This window comes from Pseudopipra pipra, chromosome 19, assembly GCF_036250125.1.
Source record: "Pseudopipra pipra isolate bDixPip1 chromosome 19, bDixPip1.hap1, whole genome shotgun sequence".
Lineage (NCBI taxonomy): Eukaryota > Metazoa > Chordata > Aves > Passeriformes > Pipridae > Pseudopipra > Pseudopipra pipra.
Genome location: NC_087567.1, coordinates 7969214 through 7991184, shown reverse-complemented (window position 1 = coordinate 7991184; position 21971 = coordinate 7969214). Strand labels below are relative to the sequence as shown.

Sequence of the window (21971 nt, the reverse complement as noted above, 5' to 3'; positions counted from 1 at the left end):
AAAAGTTAAGTTTTCTCACACTTGCAGCACTTTGTGACCAATCCTGGCAACCTGGTTGATTGAAAATAATTTACTGAGACTGAAATGATTTGCTGAATAAAGGGGTGATTTCAAAAATTGTCAGAAGGTGAGGATTCACGGGCAAGATACAGCTTTCCCTGGCAGGTACAAGGCACTGCTCAGCCCCATGTAAACGTTTTATTCATGTCAGTTATTCACATAAGTGGGTTTCACTTTAGTGTGTAACACAAGCCAGCTGGTTTGCTTCTTTTAAACTCTGATTTCTCATGCACTTCATATTGCTACACCCCTTCAGAGATATTTATGGAAATTTCACAGCAAGCTGTCTCAAGCTTATGTGCTATTAAGATTCCATTCTGGGGTGTTTACTGCATTAGATTTATAATGTATAGATTTATGGACTCAGCTACTTGATAGCCCAATAAAGCATGTTGGAACCGAAGGCAACTACTAATTAAAATAATATTTGATTGTCCTTAGCATACTGTAAAACTGCTGGGGATTTAAACAAAGCCATTGCAGCTCCTATAGAGCCTCACAGCCCAACTGCACAGGAAGAAAACTGGCAATTCCCATCCAAGAGCAGTTCAACTGTGGCACCACTTTGGGAACATTTTCCTATTTGTATACATGGAACTGGGCTAGTGTTGAAATACTCTTAAGCCCCTCATGGCTTTGGCTGGGCTAAAAATGAATGAAAGGATTCTAAAATAGAATAAAAGGATTGACATTCACAGCCAAAGAGAACAAGAAGGTTACAGCATTAGTACCAGGGTTGTGAGGTATCAACTATTCTGATAATCCCCATTTAAACAATTAGATTAAATCCTCCTGGGAAGGATCAGCTGATAAGATGCCCCTCAAGCTAAGTTCCTCCTAGAAAAGGATATTTTCAATGTTGGTTTTCACCTTGAAATCTCCACCATTCGATGTCAGAAACAAGGGACTTATGCAACCCCTGCTCCTTGTTCCAAACTGAACCTTCTCAGATGACTTTGTACACATTACACGGTGTAGTAAGAGGGGTGAATTGCCAAGCATGCAAACAGCCTGCCTTACACTCTGCAAAGGCATTTGGAAACAGTCATGAAAGCAAAATAAGGAAACAGTTAAAAATAATATTAATTGCCATGATGTGCTATTGAAATGCTCAGTTAATTCCATTCTAATGAACTGCATGAACAGCTCTGAACACCACTTGTGGTTACTCCACTCAGAAGAAGTTTTTAGCCATAAAAGGTGATTTCAAACCCTTCTCTGCAATTAAAATGGGTAAATTTGCCTTGCCTGCCACGCAAAGACTGACAGGCAGAACTTTATAGGACAGACTACAGAAGGTAACAGTGATGGCAAACCTGGGGCACTCTCACCTGCAATGCTGGGGGCACGTGGAGAGGGCAGAAAATTCATGATTTATTAACAATCAGATGTGCCAAAATTCCTGAAAAAACTTTCTCACGTGAAACCCTGAGTTCAAATCTGTAGTTTCAGCAAGTGGGGATAAATGCAAATTAGGCTTCCACCACCTAGAGCAGCTGAGATTCTACTGTTGCTAATAAGCATCTGGTTGTCACCTCTGCAATGGTTCAGCATCCAAGTGCAGAGCTCAGGAGGAAATGCCTGCACACACTCAGCACATCCAGCTTTCTGCTGAGTCATCCACATACCTACGTGAGCGAGAAGCACAGCAACAAACCCAAAAATAAAACAGGAATGGGGGGATGTTTCAAGAATGTGACATCTCTCCTCTTCTGATTCTAAATTTTACTTGCTATTGTTGATAGATAACACTATCTTCAAGCTCAGTTTGCAGTCACACAGGTATAAACCCAGGGTATTACCCAGAAAAGTATCCAACTTCCCAACTGTCCTGTCATGGCTCTCTGCATGAACAGACAGAGCCCAAGGGAACAGTGCTCTATTTTAATAGTTGCTCTTGTATTTCTTTCCATTGCTATGAAATTGGCTTTTAATTCACTTTCATTTCCTGAGTTATTTTTCTACAATTTTTTTTGGTATAGATCTTATGTAGTAACCTACATCTGTCTGCAAAGAAAAGCCACCCTTTGATTAGAGCTGGAATGCAGGATCATATACAGTGTGTTTGGAAACCTCTGCAGAAAAAAAACCATGTCTGCTTTAATAGATCTTGCTCGAGGCAGCACGGGGTGAGGCAAGGACAGCAGAGCAGTGTGCTTGAAAAAAAGGGAAAAAAAAGGTCCCTGCTTTTCTTGCCTAGTTAATGCATCAAATTCAATGTTGTTTACCTGACTTTTAGAAGAGTTTGGGATAAAAGTAATTTATTTGCTGCCCTTCCTCTCTTTTAGGAGACTGCAGAAATCCACCTGCAAAATGGCATCTTTCTGGCATCTATAAGAATTAAACTATATGCAAATTTCAGCAGCTAAAACAATCTGCTATTTATTAAATCCATGATATATATGGAATGGAGATGAATTGTATTTTTCACCATTTGCTTCAATCCCTTAAAATAAAAAACCCTCTATTATACAAATTAATTTTCACTATATTCTGGAAAAAACCCCCAGCATACAGTACAATGTACAATAAATTTCTCCACTAATTCTAGGTTTAAAACTGTGTTTAGTTTGAGGTGCTTTTATTACTACTCTGACTCGTTTTCCCCAGAACTACTCACTTGATAAAATACTTGATTCCATCAGCTGTATAAGCCTCTTCCCATCCATAAGGCAGACCTAAGAGGAGATAAGAAATAAGATGTCTCTCTAAGCTCAAGTGACACACAGAACAGTTCTGAAACAGTGAAAGTTAGAACACTATAATCTCAAACCATGTCATAAAAAGATTATAAATTCCTGCTATTTCTGCAGCAAATAATAATGTAAACAATACAATGTAAGAAATATTTGCTGTGTTACAAAGCCATAAAGCATTTGATGGTATTTTTATTATTAGAATGATGAGTAATACTTTTAGTAGGGTGCTATACTATATCCCTTTAAAAATTAAATTTTCCTCTCAAATCTTTACCTTTTTAATTCCCATTTGCTCAAAAGCAACTTTTTGTAGGGTTTGAAAAGTGCTGGAGAAAGAAGCATCAGTCAATGTGTAAAAATGCTCCAGCTTTTGGGATACTGTGCTGTAAAATATATAAAGTGCAAGGTCCTGAAAAATCGCTTTTTTTGGAGACTAGAAATATATATAAAATTTAAACACGCGAGAAAAATTGTTCTGGAGGAGTTTTGCTTGAAAGTCATCTCCAAATGTGAGTGTCTCAGGAGTTAAACTATTTTTGTTCCAGTCCAAGTGTATCTCAAAGACCAGCTCATTAGAACCATCTGTGAGCCTGCTTTAGACTGGAAGCTTTGATTTGGGAAATGTGCTGGACCGCACGCACCAGATGAGCTTTGGGAGCTGCTTCCTACCAAGGGCTGCCCTAAGTGCACACAGACAGATTTTTTTTTAAAATTCTTCTACAAGGCTCATTTGCTTCCGTTGTCACACCTTTGTCTCCTTATTTCTTAAAAAATCTGGAAAGTGATAACCTCAGTTCTCCAACTGAAACAGAGCAAGGACTTGGCAGAATGAAGCAGGTACAAACCACCTGAGAAGGAATTATACCTGCAGGCACCAAGTGAAGAGCAGCAAGGAACCAGGACTCCAGAATTCAGGAAGGGAACTTGAGAGGTAAGGGTAAGAACAGCACCGTGATTATTCAGTGAAGCTTGAAAAAGCCCACTGGATTAATTTTTTTCCTCTCACTTTTACCCCATTAGTCAGTTGTCTCAGGCTTCTTCCCATTTTCAGTTTAGAGCAGATCTATACAATCTGTTCCACAAAACATGCCACCTACTACCTTGCAGAGAGAATAATCCACAGCCACTTCCCTTTAAACACAAGGTACCTGCTGTGGAGCAGTTTTCAGGCTCTGGCTCCATTGTGAGGGAAGGAAGAAAAGGATGTTTCAAGTTATAAATATGCTGGACATGATCACTAGTTCTTCCTTCCTCTCCCATGAAAGACGGGACCTTTATTCAACATGGATATTTTCTGATGATTTAAATGGCAATAGGACTCATCCCTCAATTGCTTCCATCTGCCCTGGCCTTTCCTCGCTCCTGCCTGCAACACACACATCCAAAATAAATGACAATGGATTTGCTCAATTATGAATAAAAGCTCAGCATCTGCTCTGTGCTCACATGGATCCCCTACATCACCTGTTTCATTCATCAGTGATAATTACACTTTTTTCACTAGTGATCTGATTAAAATTGTGTCCTTTTTTTTCCCTTCTAAATGAAGAACAGCACGCAGGTAGCAATGGTAACTGATGTTCTGCATTCTTCCCTTAACCACTGAAGACTATGCTTTTCAAAAACACTGAATACATTTGTCACCTAGAAATGAAACTCTGGAGATATCTCCACAGCTTTATCTGCCTTTTTGACTTTATATGCATTAGATTGTATATCCTGTCTGTTCTTTGCTTCAAGGTTCCACTACATCTGTAGGTTTTTTTAATGCATTGATTTGCCACATTTTTACTCTCCAGTAGTTTTTCACTGCTGTTCCCTTTACTCCATTCCTTCCCTTTCAGATTTGTAGTTCTATTCCTTGTATTTCCCATGGTAGCCAGGAGGCTCTCATGTTTTGCATCCTATTTCCCCAGACATGATCTCCACTTCCTTCAAGCTTGCTGTCTCCATGAATCATTCATAAGTTGATCTACTTCCTCATGCTCTATTTTTTCACACCCTCCAGGGTCAAATTTGTTGTCTGTCCCAGGACCTGCTTTGAAAGACTGCTAAGCTCTCACCTGGAGTAAATGCAAGGTAAAGGAGCTGAAACAGTCAGAAATACAGTCTGAAAGATACAGGGTTTAGCCCACATAAACTCCAGCAATCTCAGATTTCCTGCATATTTATAATTTCTTGTGTGAACTGCTACAGTCTTTGATGAATCTTCATAAATAATAAATCTCGGCTGCAGTTGTCTGCATAGATCATCTTGAAAGATTACAGATTTACAGTATTTAAAAACTAGTTCTTTTCAGCAGAAAATACAGGGCTTCTTGCTATTCAAATATTTGTGATTATTTACCTTCTGGAAGGTAAAGCTGCAAAAGCAATTGTGCAAGCAAAAGGAAGAACAGTCTCCTGAGAGAGTGCATTTCAGTCAAACCACATTGTAAACTACCAGTATTTTGTTCTGAGTATATGCATTTAATTAGGGTTAGTGCAAAAAAAAAAAAAAGTCTATAGTTCTATGTAAAAAAAGACCAAGAAACCAGTTGCTGTTGTTTGTGCCCCAGCCCTGCTGCAGCTGGTCCCAGAGAGCCAGTCAGGATCCCTGGTGACTGCTTCCCTCCTTCCCTGCGAGATGCCAGCTGGGATAACCACTGCTGGAAAGTCAACATTACATAAAGCTGAAAGGAAATGAAGCCCTTGGGCAAACAGAGTCCTCCTGATCCTTGGTAAGTGTGGAGCTCGTGGATCTTTATCACTTCCCTGGGTTACCAGGACAAACAAACTGCACCGGCGCTGGCACTGGGTGGGTTGCAGGAAGAAAGATGAGCATCAGCCCAAAGGATAAACTTCCCTCAAGTGACAGACATTAAAGGCTGTGCCTCCTGTTCCCAAGGCAGGATGTGTGTACTCTCCCTCAAGAACAGCTGCACACAGCATGATCAAAGGATGTCTCTAAAGGAAAAAGGGGGAAGTACAGATTTTAGGAAAAAGCCTCATTTTTCCCGGGTTATCACTTATCGAACCTATAAACTCTGCAGTAATGCAGCTGGCTGGGGTTTTTTTCCTCAATAAGTTAGTTAAAAATTATTACAGCAAAAGATATGTGCAGATCAGCAGATGAAGCCAGTAAAGCAGATACCAGAGCAGAATATTCAGTTGACTCAAAGCTGCAGTTATTTCCCTAACATGGAAGGACTGCAGTCCAAATACCTTCTATTTCACTTATTTTCTGATAAAATTACTCAAAGGAAATGAGAGATTTAGAGACTATAGTAAGAATTGTTCAAAAAAAAAAATGCACTGTGCAGTAGGATTCTATCTAGATTTGGCCTATTTAGATGCTTCAAGATAAGTACTTCTTTAAGTGCTTTATTTTGGCCTTGAAGCCAGACTTTAAAACCCTCCTTCCATTACAAGCAGGCACCAAACACCAGTGATGAGTTTGGAAGGAGTGCTTAGGGACAGCTGCCTACCAGAGGTGCAAACCTCACCCTAAACACTCTTTTGTGAAGCACAAACTAATTTCCAGCATTGTGCACAGCTCTGTTATCCACCATTAAAAGGATGTCTGGCTGCAATTCCTTTCCTGTTAGGGGTGAACAGTCCCGTGGCTGTACCTGGAATTAATAGCAAGTATCAAGCTTAAGGGATGTAGTGTCTATCTGGAATTCAAAAGCCACATTGTACAAATATTCTGTTTCACAATGAACCATTCTGTGACCAACAACAGAAATAAGGATGTCTTTTTTTTACATATCCTTTTACCTTTTATAACTTTTCCAGTTGTACACATCTTTTTAATGCACAAGAGGATGGGCTAGTTCATAGCCTTTATTTCTCTCCTTATAATTTGTTTATATTTAATATTAGATTCTCAAAACTGATGAAGTTTTTTTAAGAAACAGGAATTACCTGCTAAAAGGATTTCTGATATCCAAGATGTGCTACAGGACATTAAACCCAGTTTTCTCTGTCACTTGATAAATGTGGGTTTGAATTCTGGTCTCTTTTCAATAGCCACCAATTTCAGCTCTTATCAACACTTAAACCTTCCTCATGTGGCCTCAGTAATGAAGCAAAATTTGTTAGTTAAGATCTCCAATGCCTTTGGCTCTTCCCTTTTGAGCTACCTGGGCAAAGCAAAGGGGATGGAAAGCTGAAGGTCTGACTGGGGGGTTCTAAGTCATCTGGTCTTGGACTCCAGAGTGCTACTGGAATATCCCAAATAAGAGACTACAGGTATCATATGAGATATGAGACCAGCAAAGGAACTTCTCTGTGATTTATGTAATTTGACACAGCTAAAGCAAAACTGTGGAGAAATATCCACCCTTGTTTGTTGAGCGTTGTCAGTGGGGTGCTGGCAAAAAATGGCCTTTTATTTTTTTTGAGGCTATCAATAATATAAACTGTATTTTATTGCTTATTGGGGAATTAAATGTGAACAGTTAGATTCAGAAAAAACAGCTTTCAGAAGTGAGTATGCTCTTCTGGCATTTGCTTGTGTGTCACTTTAGACCACTTCAAGTGCTCTTCCCAAAACCAAATGTGTTTCCTTTCGTGAATAATACTCTGCTAAGGGGACATTCCATTCCTTTCTTTCACATATCAAATTCCATTTTAAAGAAATTGCTTTTTTCTTTTGTTGTTGGTAATTTAATAAAACAAAGATGGAGTCAGTAGTCTTCAAGTGGAGACATGTGGGAAATACTAGCAGCTGAAATTTATGTTAATTTAGAGTATGGCTGGCAGATTGGCTTGTCTCCCTTCAGTCCTGTTCCTAGAAACCATTCTTCAGGAAAAATATTTGTCTTACTTTGGATATTCAGGGTGTGGTGAAAGATGAACTTGTGTATTCCCACTGCCTATAAATCACAATATATTGACCCATCTATGTTGGCAAACCCATTAATCTCTTATTAAAACAATTACAAACCAAGTTACAATACAGAATGAGTTATTAAATAGTTTGCTTCTCATGCTGAAGGATTATATGATCAACTTTAAGATCTTTTTGGTAATTTTGAAATTACAACTGTTATAAATATCTTTCTTCTATTCTAATATTTGTCTGTGAAGAGCTTGGTACAGTTAATTAGAAACAGTTTGGATACAACAGCAATTGAAACATAAGAACAATGACCAGTCAACTGACTGATTTAAGGAACTAAGAATGACCTCAAACAGTACATGTGATCAGACATTAGTATAAGAATATTCCTCTCCTACTCAACAAGGGAACTCCACATTTAGAACAAACTCTGCCCAGTGTGTGCACTTAAATTCTTCAGAAATAAGTGAGAGCTACATTTATCTGAGCAATGAGGTTGCTGCTACCTATCTTCAAGAAGGATAATTACCTTTAAAACTGTACCTTTTCAGAAGCTGAATATTGGAAATGCAACAAGAAAAACCCAAACTACGTATTTTTCAAATTAAGACTAATTTTCTCCAGGTCTGAAGGTTCCAAGCAATTCAGACAGTTATTAAGATGAGAAGCAAACAGAGGAGCTGATGCTCATTTTTACTTCATTTTACTGTTTGTTTCACTGCTGGGTAAGTCCTCCTTTAGCCAGGGGTAAACAGCAGATCCATGGCATTACCTGCTGTCACAGGCTGGAACCTGAGCACCTACACTGCTGGAAAACTGGGAATGTCTTGCAGCATACAAAAAGCTGGAGAAAGACTGCATCCCTTCAAATGCTCACATGAAAGGAATTCAAAGTTCTAGTAATGATTATTTTTTATGTGATGTCATCACCTTTCAGAAAAAAAAAAGTAATGAATTAGCAACTTCATGGAAAAAAACAAGCTTATTTCAATATGCTTCTAATAAAATCAGTATGTATCACATTTGGCTTCCAAGGCCTTTCCACATACCACACATTTGATAGTCAGGTGTTCAACAACTGGTTTTGAGGAGGCCAAGATACCATGAAGCAATATGTCCCTCACCATTACTGTTATTTTAGTCATTTATCTATTTAATCATTAGGTCAAGGGAGCATCAGCCCTCAAAAGTGAGGGAGAGTGAAAGCAGGGAGGAGTTTCAGACCACCTCCTTCTGACCAAACACTGGATTTTGCATAATCTACTGGCTGTTATTATTTGCTTTTAAAAATGTTCTTAACACCCTGATTATCTGACAATTATTTTTGTATTTTTCATCTACACTGCTTCTTTCTCAAATGCTACTGCCTGTCCAGTGAAAATACAAAAGAATGCAGCGACCAGCTACCCCCAAATTATTTTGCTTACTGTGGTTAAGAATCTGTGGATAAGGTGGAGAAAAAAATCAGAAAACTGCAGAATGCAGCAATCTACCCTTTCACAGAGAAGGCTGCTAAGAAAAAAAATCATACCAGTGCTCCTTATCCTCCAGTGGCTCCCATCTGCCTTTAGTTTGCCAACTCTAAGATGTTTTGTTTTATTTCAGTGTTAAGGGCTGCAATAACAGAGTCTCAATTAGTGACACAGCAAGAGAAATACAGCACCCGAGGATCACAGAGCTGGGAGAGCTCCCTGGTAAAGTATTAAAAATGGTAAAAGCACGGTCCCCAGTACATTTTTTCAGTCTTGTCCAGCTTCTAAAAAAATATTCCTTTCTAAGAATTCATTGCAGGCTTTTTCTTTTACAGTCTCCCACTAATGACTGTTAACATGACGGTGTCTATTTGGGATTAGTCAAGAACACATTATTGCTTCCATTGCTGACTGAACACACTGCAAGTTCCAAAGCAATTTTTGATGAACATTTGCATAAGTGAAATTGAAATTCATTTTGTTTATACCTGTGAATCTCAAACTGCTGAAGAGAAGACAGAAAACACATTATCAATCCTCAAATTAGAGAAACAGCCCATCACTGGGGAATTCTACACCAATGCCATTAGGCTAAAAACATAGTTAAATTCACAGAAGTTAAGTACTCTCTTGAGAACATTCTTGTTCTCAATTGGTACAATCCACTTTCAGCTGATTAAAAAGAATCTGGAATAACACATTCTTCTTCCAGAAACACAAGGCTCTGCACACAGGGCTTTCACAGCCAGTTCTATTCAGCCTGGAATAACTGTATGGCCCAGCTCTAAACTTTTCCTCAGTTTCCCTCCTTTCTTGCTCCCCTGATCCCTCTGTTCCAGAATTCATCCATCTCCTCCTTTCCTTACTGGATCAACTCCTCTTGTCACCATCTATTGTGTGATCCACCCACTTCCATCACTGTCATCTCACATTGCTCACTGACGCATGTGATCGTTAAATATAAGTTTAATTAGGAAGCATTCATTGGTAACAAATTAAAATGACTGGCTAAAATTAGAATTGAGCAGAAATTGTCTGAGATTTAAAAAGCAATAGTATTACATGATAGGCCTTTCTTGCTAAGTAATATCTTACTTTTTTGCACTGATGATGCAATTAAAACTGCTCAGGGGGCTGGAATGAACCACCTACAATTGAGAGACAGAACTACTCTGCTGAGCTCATTTCACAGTAAGTACAGACCAAAGTAATACTTTTTCCTTTTGCAGAAAAACTGTAAAAATACATCAATTCAAGATATCCTTTTAGGCCAATACAAAAAAGCCTGTAGTTACACCTAAGTAAAAGAAGGGGTTTATTTAGAGGAAGATATGACTTTAAAGCCAGTGTATTTTAAAAGTAATGCTAAAAGTTCTTAAAATCTAAGATAGATACATTTCATTTTTTGTTATAAAACCGAAAGGAAACAAAAAAAATGCACAGTGTGCCTCGATTTAGCACACTGGATTTTACCTGAACTGTAAAGGTGACATTTATAGGTAAAGTTAAAATTGTGTTATCAAAGACAATACCCAGAGCAATCAGTAATTCAAGGTAAAAATCCCCATCCAACTGCCAGTCAATGATCCATATGCCTCAGGCCATGAGGTAAGAAATCCAGTATGAGCCATACACACATTTTGTACCTCCTTTAGGTCTCCTTCATGAGCACCAAGCAATTATGTTTTCCTCTTGTAAAATTCTCCTTAAAATATACTTTCAAAAAGCTTCCTCTCTCATTCTTGGCAATCAACTTTCTCTGTACTTCTTCCCATTTAAATTATCACACTTGTGCACCATACATGCCTAAGGAACTCTGCTGGCCCTCAGCTTCTCACTCCTACCTACTGAGGAGAAGTGAAAAAATGTGACAACTGCAGGAGCTGACAGCAAATCCTCCCAGCCCTCCGAGACAAGATGAGCCCTGATAGCTCCAGCACACAGTGGTTCCCAACAAAGGTCTGCTCATCCCCCCTCCCCTTGTCAGCTTCGATCCAGATCTCTCAGGATGCTCGGAGTTGTGAAGCCAAAGAAAATGAACTCAGCATTAGCTGCCAAAAGCAAACACTTCTCTGGTTCAGCTCCACACTGCAAGGTTGGGTTATTTGTTGTCATTACCTGAAATAAGGAGGCAGGTGCTCCCTGAGGGGGGTGTGGACACACACGAGAGACATCGGGGTACCCACCTCTCCCCGTCACCAGCTGACTGCATCTGAACTGTGCTTGCAAGCCAAAAAAGAGGGATGTCAGCCCTGAGAGCTCAGGGTTCAATTCCCATCTTACCACCTGCATATTTCCTGAGTTTCAGACACTGATCTGGGACTGAGACCAAGCCCTGTCTCACCTGTGTGTTCCCTCTGACTTGTGAGCAATCTGTGTCTCCACACTGAGGAATTTCAAAGTTTCTTTCCTCCTCCTTCACGTCGAAACACAATACTACAATGAAGGTTTGCTATACTGAAATTCTAAGCATTATGTCTACAGAAATTAATAGAAAGACAATTTAGGAAGTATTTACCATCCAGTAAAATTGTTGATTCTGGAGAGTTTTGACTTCAGTCTCCATAGTTACCAAGAGCAACTACAACTTGTATGGGAAGAGGCACAAAGTCAATTAATTTTTTCATAGAGGGGTCACACTATGAACTACACAAGACTGTAGACTTTTAAAGGTCTGCTTTTTAATGAAGTCTTCCTTAAGAGATGCTGGCAATTATCCTAATGAGACTGCACTAATCTTGTTAGGTCATCTGCATGTTAAGATATAATAATATCCCTTGTTTTTCATTAATAAAATGTTTTGATTTGAAAGTCAGGACAGACAGTGCCTATTCAAAAGCTGACTCATCTCTTCTCATTAAAGGTAAGTGAATGGAGAGAGAATAATTTGCTTTTCTAGCAGCAACAACAGAGTTCTGAAATCTAGGTCACCTTAAAGAACTGTCTTAAAATACAAGCTTTAGAGACTGAATTGTGGTTTTCCTTGCTGTGGAACATGGGGAATAACATGCATATTCAGTTACCAATAAATCAGCATGCAACTCCTTCATAATTGATACTCTAAATATATTTTCTGATTTGATCAGGTCATAAAATTATTCCATCCTTATTAGTGTCATCTTTTATCTGGCTTCTCTGCTTGCACATAATTACTGTAATGTTCTGATTCTTGGACATCAAATTAAACAACCAGGGTCTAATTCCTGGGCCCTGTAACATCATCTACAAGTAAGACCAGTCGAGTGAAAACAATGTCATTCCTTACTCACATTCAACAAAACATGGGTTTAGTCCAAGGAAGGAGGGTTCAGGGATAATTCAGGATTTAAAACCCATTGGGAAATGGACATTTCTTTGAAATGCCATTGAAAAACAGGATTAGAATTTTGTAAGAGCTTGACTAACTGGATCAAATGTGTGAAATAAATAGGGTACAGCTGAATGAAGACAAGAGCAAAGTGTTGTATCTGAGGTGTGGATAACCAGCTGCACAGAAGGAAGTGGGTACAGGAAAGCCCAAACTTCACACAAACCAGTAACATGAAGCTACTGGGGCAAGGGAACACCATTTGGGAACTGGTGTGCTGTATTTTAAAGCAAACAAGCTTATTCCACTTTTGTCTCCCACAGGAAGGTCCCAACTACAGAATTCAATACAACTTTGATGAATTGGAGAGGAGTCAGAGAAATAAAAGGGTGAGGAAAGGGTAAGGAAAAAAATCAGCTAACTGGTATTATTTATTTGGGGAACAGAAAACAAAGGGGAGACACTACATGGCCTTCAAATCTGTTAAAAGCTGCCAAAAGGAGGAAGGTAGTGGGATGTTTTCAATAACTCCAGGGGTCAAGAGAAGTAGTAATGAGCTTTAACTGCAATGAAGAGGATTTAGGCCAAAGGAAAAGGTTTCCTAATGGCAAAGATAATTAAGGATGGGAATAGTTCACCCACAGAGGCTGTGGGATTTACTAGACAAATACTTGTTTGGATTAATGGAGATATAATTCATGGTGCTGGAGGCACATGGATGCACTACCTGACTGCTGGAGGTCCTTTCCAGCCAAATCTTTTCTGATTCCTTGGTGGCAAAGTACTGAGTGCTACTTTTACAAACTTTGGTGTGATTTACATTACATGCAGACAGTTCTTCTGCTTCCCATTTGCAAGGCATTTTTATGTCTTGTGTTCACAGAAGTAATAAATTTTCATTTTATCATGTACCAAAAATCTCTTCTTGTCTCCTTCTAAGCCTTTCCTGTAAACCCAAGCCAATTCTGGGCATAGGAACAGGGTTTAGATTATGGTTTTTAGGCTTGTTGTGCAACACCTGAAGTCACATCCCAATAATAATACTAAAGCCAAAGAAAACAACAAAACCACAGCCAAAGGTATAACTGCAAAAGGTTTTGGGTTTTTTCTTGCCTTCCTAATAAACTATTCAACACTGATTTAGCTCCACTGGTGTAACTTATTTCCATAACATTATAGGCACTGCTTTAAAGTACAGGCATGCACATAAATATTACTGTTTTAGCAGAGATGATGCTACAGCTCAGCATTCTCACTTTTTTTTTTTCCTTGAGTCAGGGATCACTACCCAACCTCAAAAACTCTCATAGATTATCATAATAAATCTTGTAATTGAAAAGAATATAAAAGTGTCCAGGTTCTGCAGACAAGTTGTAAATCAGTCATAAGAGTTTTGTGGTTCAGTGGCTGACGACAGAATTGAGCCTGGAAACCCCAGCTATAATGCTAAATTGCTTTGAAATATGTGGATGACTATGCATTAAAAAATTAATGTGGATCAAGCACACGGCACTGAAACATTGCATCAAACATATAGTAACACAGAATTGCAATTAAAAAAAGCAACAGACCCAAACCAGTAAAACATTGGCAGATAATTGTCTAACTGTTCTCCAATCTGTGCTTCTTTGTAAGTCATGCCCTTTCCCAAGGAAGATTTCCAGAAGGTAAGACAGTGTAAAGGTACCACCCAACACATTTTTTTAAATGTCAACTCAGATAAGACTCAACAGCAAAAAGTTCATTGAATAATTTAATGTTATTACTTTTGACAAAAATGAAATTACCTTCCCATTAAGTATTTTTATTTTGAGGAAAAAAACTTCAACCTTCAGGGACTTGCAAAACTGTGCAATTTTTCTTTGGATAAAACAGTTGATAAATTCTCTTTTGGGAAAACTCACCTCTTTTGTTGTTGTTGTTGATCAAAGTTTCAAAGGAATAATGCATTTTTATTTCACCAAAAGTAATATTTTCTAATGGAAGTACTGTCTCAGAAAGTGTTTAATTGACAAATATAAGCTTTTTATCTTTAAAGCATGCAGCACTGATTTTAATTCTTTTGCTAGCAAAAAACTATTAAAAAGGGAGCTGTACAGCTGTGTTCAGGATATACACTGTATAATTTAATAGGTCTCTTCTATTTCTGATTTCAGTAATTCACTGAAATATTTATGGCCTTGCCAGAACAATGAATACACAGAGTTATGTCTTTAGTTATCATTAGGCTGCTCCTTCCCAGGCAGCTCTTCCAGTAAGGAAGAAAAGGCACAGTTCTAGTTTATTAGCTGAAAGAATGTCAAAGGTATTCCCTCCCAATGCGGGCTCATCCCCACAAATTGGATCTTGCAGGAAATAATTTTCTCTCTCTAATACTAAAAATACAAGGAGACAAAGCAACATGAGTTTCAGCAAACCTTAGCAATCAGCCAGTACTCCTGGGGTCAGCAGAAGACACCTATTTTGATATTCAGCCTCTGCAAATGCATCTTTAATATCACTAACCCAGTAACAGGAGTCAAGTTAACCAGGACACGCCTGTCCATGCTACAATTACATCTGGATTTTGATGTACAGGCATAAAAAAGGGGATGAGGAACAGCCCATGTTTACATGTCAACTTAATAGAAAATCTCCTGATGAACTACAGCCAGTGACCTGTGCAAAGTTACAGCACTGTTGTATCCATAAGATCCATAAAATAGCACTAATGTATATGGCATTAATTCTGTTGTAATAAACACCAGGCCTGCAACAAATAAACACAAGAAATGTGAATACTTAGCAATATTGGCTCTTCTCAAAATAGCAAAATTGTTATTTGTGAAGATTTGCCTACTCTGCCTTATAACTGAGCTCCACTCACACTGTCAAAAGAATGGGAAGGGATAACTGAAACGTTCCTGACTGTGGAATGGTTTTGGCAATTGAACATAACATAGTTGAAAAAACCCTGAACTGAAAAAATTGCTAAAATTCCATATTTCAGCTTTTAATGCCTGAGATCGAAATCAACTTAACTACCAAGAGATCAAGCACTAACTGAGCTGAGCACCAGCAGTTTCCACTGCGGTGGAAGCAGTTTCCTTCTTTTTATCCAGTCGGCATCCAAGGAAAATGAACACAAAAACTGGGCAACTAAACTTCTGCCTGGAGGATCTTTGACATCAAATGCACGGTGACTGTTGTGACCAGCAAGATCAATCTGAGCCAGGTAAGTAGGATTTTTGGAATTTATACCGATTTGGAGACCATGCCAGTGAAATTCAGCACAACTGCCGTGTGTCAGATCTCAGGCTGACGACGGATTAAAGGAACACGATGGGATGAAACAGTTCAGGACACACTGCTTGAGTTCCTGCAGGCTCCATAGCATTTCATGGATACAGATGGCTGGGATTACATCAACAGGAGCAAGATTGTATTTTTGGATGGAAGTTTCAGAGGCAGAGTGAGGAAATTAGCAGCCAAAATACTTGAAAGCTGTGTTAAACCAGTGCCCATTTCAAAATGCCATTTGCCTGTTATTTTATGGGGAGATAAGTATGTTCCAGGGTTAATCAGATTTTGGCCATTACCAGCACCCAGTGTATTTCTTTTCTAATTTTGTAATAGAAAAGAAGAAAATGCTCTCTCTATTCTTTTTAGCCTGATTTGCACCATATGGTCTACTAAGTGCAGGCAGCAACTACTTTTAAATGCTGCAGTTCTTTCACTGAGGCATTATTACCCTTTGTATGATGAAAGTAATTTTATGTCTTCAGGAGATCCTTGCATTCTGCAAAGCAGAATGGCCTCTCAAGGCTTAGTTTCTAAAAATACCTTACAGCCTTTAAAGAAGATGAAGAATGAATCTTTCAAGGGATGAGCCCGATTATTCTGTTTATTACTTTGTTATTTGCATTTCAGGATCTTGAGGATCCTGCAGTAGTAAGCATTGGAAAACGAGCTGTTGGGTTGTTTTTTTTTCCAGTCCTCACTTGAAGAATTGCCAAACTGCCTTCACAGAGCTGTCATTCAGCCTGCAAAGCTGAAAACTGATCTGCAGCACTATCACAAGGCAATATGCACTTGAAGATTTTCAGGAATACACTGAACTTCTTCAAGCTTCTTCCCTCAGGCAAAATGTCTTGCTATTACAGAAGAAGGGGACAGTTCGTGGGGCTAATTCATAAATATGTCATTTTGACCTGCTTGTCAAGGATGATCTTTAACAAAGGAAGCAGTTTTCCTTTGGAAGAACACTCCACAACCTTGTCTTGGTACCCAGACTTAGTTTCACGTGTATTGTAAATGAATCAAAGAGGTATTTTGGTTGGGGCTCCTTCACTTCATATTGCACAAAATGAAGCAAAAAATGAAGGAGAAGCTCTGTTTAGAAGGTAAAATATATCACAGTGGCTTCCCAGCCAGCCATTCTCATCCACTGAGCAACATCAAAAATATCAACTCCAACTCTCTTAAGAATTCAATAACAAATTATTATGGTGGGGACATCTTTCTGGCAAAAAAGGAGAACTTCCAGTGTGCAGTGTAATGTCTACCATACTTTTGTCTTTGATATCTGATATTTATGAAATGCTACATCCACAAGAGCCCCCTTTTCATTGACAGCCCATCTGCAAGAAAACTTTAGATCACATGGGGAACACTGAGTGAGAAGCTGGCACAGAGGACTGCAGACAGAATGCTATCAAATAGTTACTTTGCCTGAACCACTTTTTTTTTTTTTTTGAGGGAAAGAGAGAAAGCAAGTGAGGTTTAAAGCTTTAATCTCATACCCAAGCTCGTCAGAGCCCAAATCTATCTGTAATACTCTCCAAATCAGAATGAACTCAGAAAGATGACGTTCAATCTTTAAATCCTTCTCTGCAGACCTATTTTTAATTCTCAGGTTCAGAAAATGGATCCCTGCTGTGGCTCCAGAGCTTTCTAACATGTATCCTACCTATTATGTTTGACACAACCACATGGTAGAATTCAGTTGCATTCAGAACTAAGGGTTTTCCTTGCACAATTTCCTGTGTAGGGTTTTAAAACCAACTCAGTGTGACAGAAATACCATTGTCACTAATGGAAAATCAATTGTCTCTTCTCCTGGTCACTGTTATTTTCTTTCACTTCCACCAGTAACTCTTAAATTATAATATTCTGGAAACTTCTGAACAAATTTTATCTTCTCATTTTGCTTTTTTTGCCTTAGAGGGATGGAATAAATAAATGCTTCATAAATAATGTCAAATAAAATATTTTTCATATCTTGAAACATTTTCTCAAACATATTTCTTCAGTCCCTTTCTAAATTAATTCTGAAACTATATAAGATATTCAAATCTTTGATACAATAATTATTGACAACCATAATTAACCACCTTTCCCAAACCTCCTGTGATGTACCAGGCCATTTCTGTCTTGTTTTTTTTAATCAATCCATTCAAGATGGATTAGAACTGACATGTCTGCTCAACTATAGACAAATGTGATCAAAATACACCATCCTTTTGATGATCTGAATCAGGAATCCTACAATAACCCATAGTTGTTTCTTAGCTTTCCAACTGATCCAGTTTATTACAGTAACTCTCATGAACTATCATCATTTTTACCAATGGGAACAGCTTCCTGTTAATGACCTGAGGATATACATGGATATCTCCAAATGGAACTGCTGGCTACATTCACTCCCTAGAGCAACAACATCTTAATGAAGACACTTAGATACATGTTAATGCAAATCCAGCAGAGAAACATGTTGTAAATATTCCAGTATGAAAAAAAAGAGCATTAAAGTAACGAAATTCTGCTAGTTTTACATGATTCTGGTAATCTTCATATTCCTCACTTTAGCATTAATTTTCTGCTTCAAGTTTTTCAGGGAGAAATGTACTCTGGAATAACTTTATATTCTAATTCTAGTTTGATTAAGATGCACATTGAACTGACACTGAACCTGCACTACCCTCCGCTTCTATGAATGATTTATCCTGCCAGTCCCCGTCCAATTTAGAATGAAATGATCCATCTTCCTGGCTAATGAACTGATACCACATTTCAAAGCACACAAAGATGCACACACTCACTCACAATCTACTTCCAAGATGGCACGGACAGACTTGGCAAGGTCTCTGGCTTCTGCTGCGAGAGCCGTGGTGGCGGCGGGTCCGACCCTTCCCAGCCGAGCGAGAAGTGCTTTGGTGGACAGTGTTGCTCTCCCGTCACTAAGAGAACAAACAACAGTCAGTGTTTCTTTGGAAGGTGATAAAGCAAACTGCTGCTTTTAATACAGCCAACCTGCGTTTCTAGATTGGTTTTGGTCCCACTGCATGGACAAAAGCCACGGATGCTACCAAAGCAATGAGTTTGCCTCAGCGGCGGTTCTGTCTGCACAACAAAGGTGTTTGGAAAGCTCAGTTCAAGCCACATTCGTGACTCAAAGTGCAGCATCAAGAACTCAGTGGGTGTCAGGGAAGGAACTTACTTCAGTGGAATTATTGTATTAGCATTTAAGAAGGGACACTGCTTCATAGGACCCAATTATTATCTTTGGGGCTGTTACTGAGTCAGTTTGTCACCTCGGCATTGTGTTTGATATTTAATCCATTTACTAAAATAACCTCTATGAGCTTTATAAAACAGACAATATCACTGTTGTGCAGTGCCCATGGAACTGCTTTTCACTGACTATCTGCAATATCATCATTGGTCTGAGCCTCTATACTTTTTTTTTTGAAATAATGTTCCAGCTCACTTCACTTAAATACATTTGATTTCCTTGAGAGCTTTACTGAAAAAGATCACAGGATAGAGACCAAACAACTTTACTGTTACAAAAATATTAATGGAACACTATCTGGGATATATAAGTACAATCATGTCAATATTCTGAAGGACAAAAGGACACTGAAACCTTTTTGAATATTCCTAGGCAATATCCCCAGGATCTTCAACAAGATCAACTTCTTTTACAAGAAAAGTAATAAAATGTAAATGGATATGCATGTTATCAATTTATTTATATGCTACTGAATTCATCATGATGCAAAAATCACTTAGGCAATTCTAAAAAAAAAAAAAAATTTAAAAAATTATAACCCACCGTTAAGGTTCGTTGCATTTTAACTAATCCTGAGTACATTATAATTACTTCATGGAAACATCCAGACAACCATAGCTATGTAATTACTAACTGTTTTAATTTAATTCAGAGGTTTTTAATGAAGCTGTATCCTGAAAGCCTAATTTATAATTCATGCCATTGCCTCTCCTCCAATAAAATGACACTCAGAACTATACAGCAAAAATATAAGGAAAAAAATAGCTACAAGACAGTTTTTGGAGACTTGGGAACAATAGTAGGGTTTTCAATATTAATATTGCCATTTCATTACCTTAAAACTGTTGAGGAAGTAGAGTTATCTGAAAGTATTTCATGCACAACCTGTTGGCCACAGTCAAGAAGTTAACAGTTTAGAGATGGACACAGTCAAAAAGTAATACCTTAAAATTTAATGTTCTATTTGGGTGTGGGGCATTTGATTTGCAATTAAAGAGCCTAGTTTCTGCCAGCTAGAAGTGTGAAAGTAAACACCAAAACATTATATTTACTTCATTTAAGGGGGTTATAACAACATCACTTTTATTATTGTTTCATAACATTCCTAAGTATTATCAAATATCAGTTCTTCTGCCTTTTGCTTCTGAGGAATTTCACAGAAATTGATACAGTTTGTGAAAAAAACAAGTGAACAAACTTATATGATCATTTCCATTTGTTTAATACAGCAAAACATAAAGTAAATTCCTGGATGGATCTGTACACTTATACACCATCTATATTTCTAGCAATGAAAGGATCCCTGCAAACTAGTGTACAGTCAGTTTATTGTGCTTATTCTTCCGAAACAAGGACATAAAAAAACTTTTCCAAATAAAATATTGCCAGAAACGAAAGGCAAAGTTACCTCTACAAATTGTAGCAATTTTTCAGTAGCCACCTCAAAGGTCTTCCTTGCTGATTCTGATTTCCTCAGCTGGCAGTCAAGCACTGTAACTCTCTTTCTCAAGTCTTGAATGTTATCCTGGGAAAGGTATTTTAAGGCTTTTATTCTAGTAACTTTTTCCCCTGGCTCACACAGATACATGGTGTGAACTGAAAGGGATGCTCGAAATGTTTAACACACTCTTTCCTACATTTCTGAGCAATTCCTGAGGCAGGAACTGCCTGACCTGCTGGCAAAACAGCTCCGGAGGGCAACAGATTTTGGCAAATGAGATAAAGGTAATTTAAAGTTGGAAGATAATAACATTCATGGGGCTGAAGATTAAGGGAGTTTTAACTGATTTGTGAATGGATCAAAAATCCAACCTGATGGTGACAGCATCTGTCAGCAGGGTGGCATAACCAGCCAGGATGTGAACAAACCCAGTCCTCCAGTTTGCATCCACACATCCTCTGGCCAGCACAGTAATTATGGCCCAGCCTGGAGAGAATTACCCCCTGCATGCACTTGTGTAACCTATTGATCAGTGTTATGTATCCCTCCCTGCTTCAGCTGGGGATGTGAGCCCTGTCAGATCACGTCCTGGAGGCTCCAAGCTGCAGGTCAAGCCCCTGTTTGTGTGAGAGGACCACGAGGAAAACCCTCACATGCACATGGGCACGTTTGTTTAGCTGAGCTGGCTGCTGAGCAGACAGCATCTAGAAAGATCTCTCCAAAATTAAGAAAATATCACTAGAATTAAAAACAAACTTTTCAATGGCACTGTAGGTGATCATTCTGAAAGCCCACTACCTACTCCAGAACTCTCACAAGAAATCACCATAACCCAATTATTGCCTTTACTCGAAGCAAGTAAGTACAGACATTTCTTTGTATCCATTGTACAAAGCAGCAGAATCATCATCTGTTGATTCCAAACACCTTTCTTTGGTAATCTCACTGGTGAGATTGGTGAGGGACCTCACTCTTTCATACCAAAAAGAGCATCCTATAGAGTTGGTACCTACTTGACACTGAACTGTAGAGATTTAAATCTCAACACAGGTATTCAATCAGAATTTCAGGAATTCAAACTAGTATCTCCAGAACAATTCTCTAGGAAAGCAACCCATACCCTCTGAATTTCTTAAAATTTTACTTTTTATACCACTCCTAGAAAACAAACATTGATTCAAAAACACCTGACATAAAAGATGGGGCATCTCACCCAGATGTTCAGAAATAAGAACTTCCAGGGTATGAACTCACAATTAAATGAGAGGAATTCCTTTCCAGAAGCCACAGGGACTTGCTGTGTTGTTCTCTGCAAGCTTGTTTACCACACAGCTTGGGTTTACCTTTTAATGCCTTGTAATATTGAATTAATTCTAATGATGAAATAAGGCAACATTTCAGTAGGTTTTCTTCATCAAGTCATATGCACATCCATTTCTCACGAGAAAAGTAAGGTAACACATGCCAACCCACTTGCACTTCTACTGTGAGCAGAAAATGGATCTGCAGTTATTGGGAAAAATTTAAAAGTGCCTCAAACATTTTCTTCCTTGGCATATTCTGGAATGCCTCACTGGAGATGAAGTGGGTTTAAAATATAAAGCTCAATTAAAA

At 38.4% G+C, this 21971-nt stretch overlaps 1 protein-coding gene across 6 annotated transcripts in view; it reads right to left on the bottom strand.

Annotated features, from left to right (window-relative positions):
* STXBP4 (syntaxin binding protein 4) overlaps positions 1-21971 on the bottom strand; it is a 67753-nt gene that overhangs the window by 13530 nt on the left and 32252 nt on the right. For 4 of the 6 annotated variants that reach the window (XM_064676016.1, XM_064676017.1, XM_064676018.1 and 1 more), the window contains 4 exons: positions 20325-20441; positions 19752-19801; positions 18448-18581; positions 2681-2738 (listed from right to left, as the gene is read on the bottom strand). In XM_064676016.1, coding sequence (XP_064532086.1) covers positions 2681-2738; positions 18448-18581; positions 19752-19801; positions 20325-20441 — 359 coding nt within the window. Of the gene's footprint in view, positions 1-2680; positions 2739-18443; positions 18582-19751; positions 19802-20324; positions 20442-21971 lie in introns of those variants that run through there. The other 2 variants (XM_064676019.1, XM_064676020.1) reach the window with 2 other exon arrangements.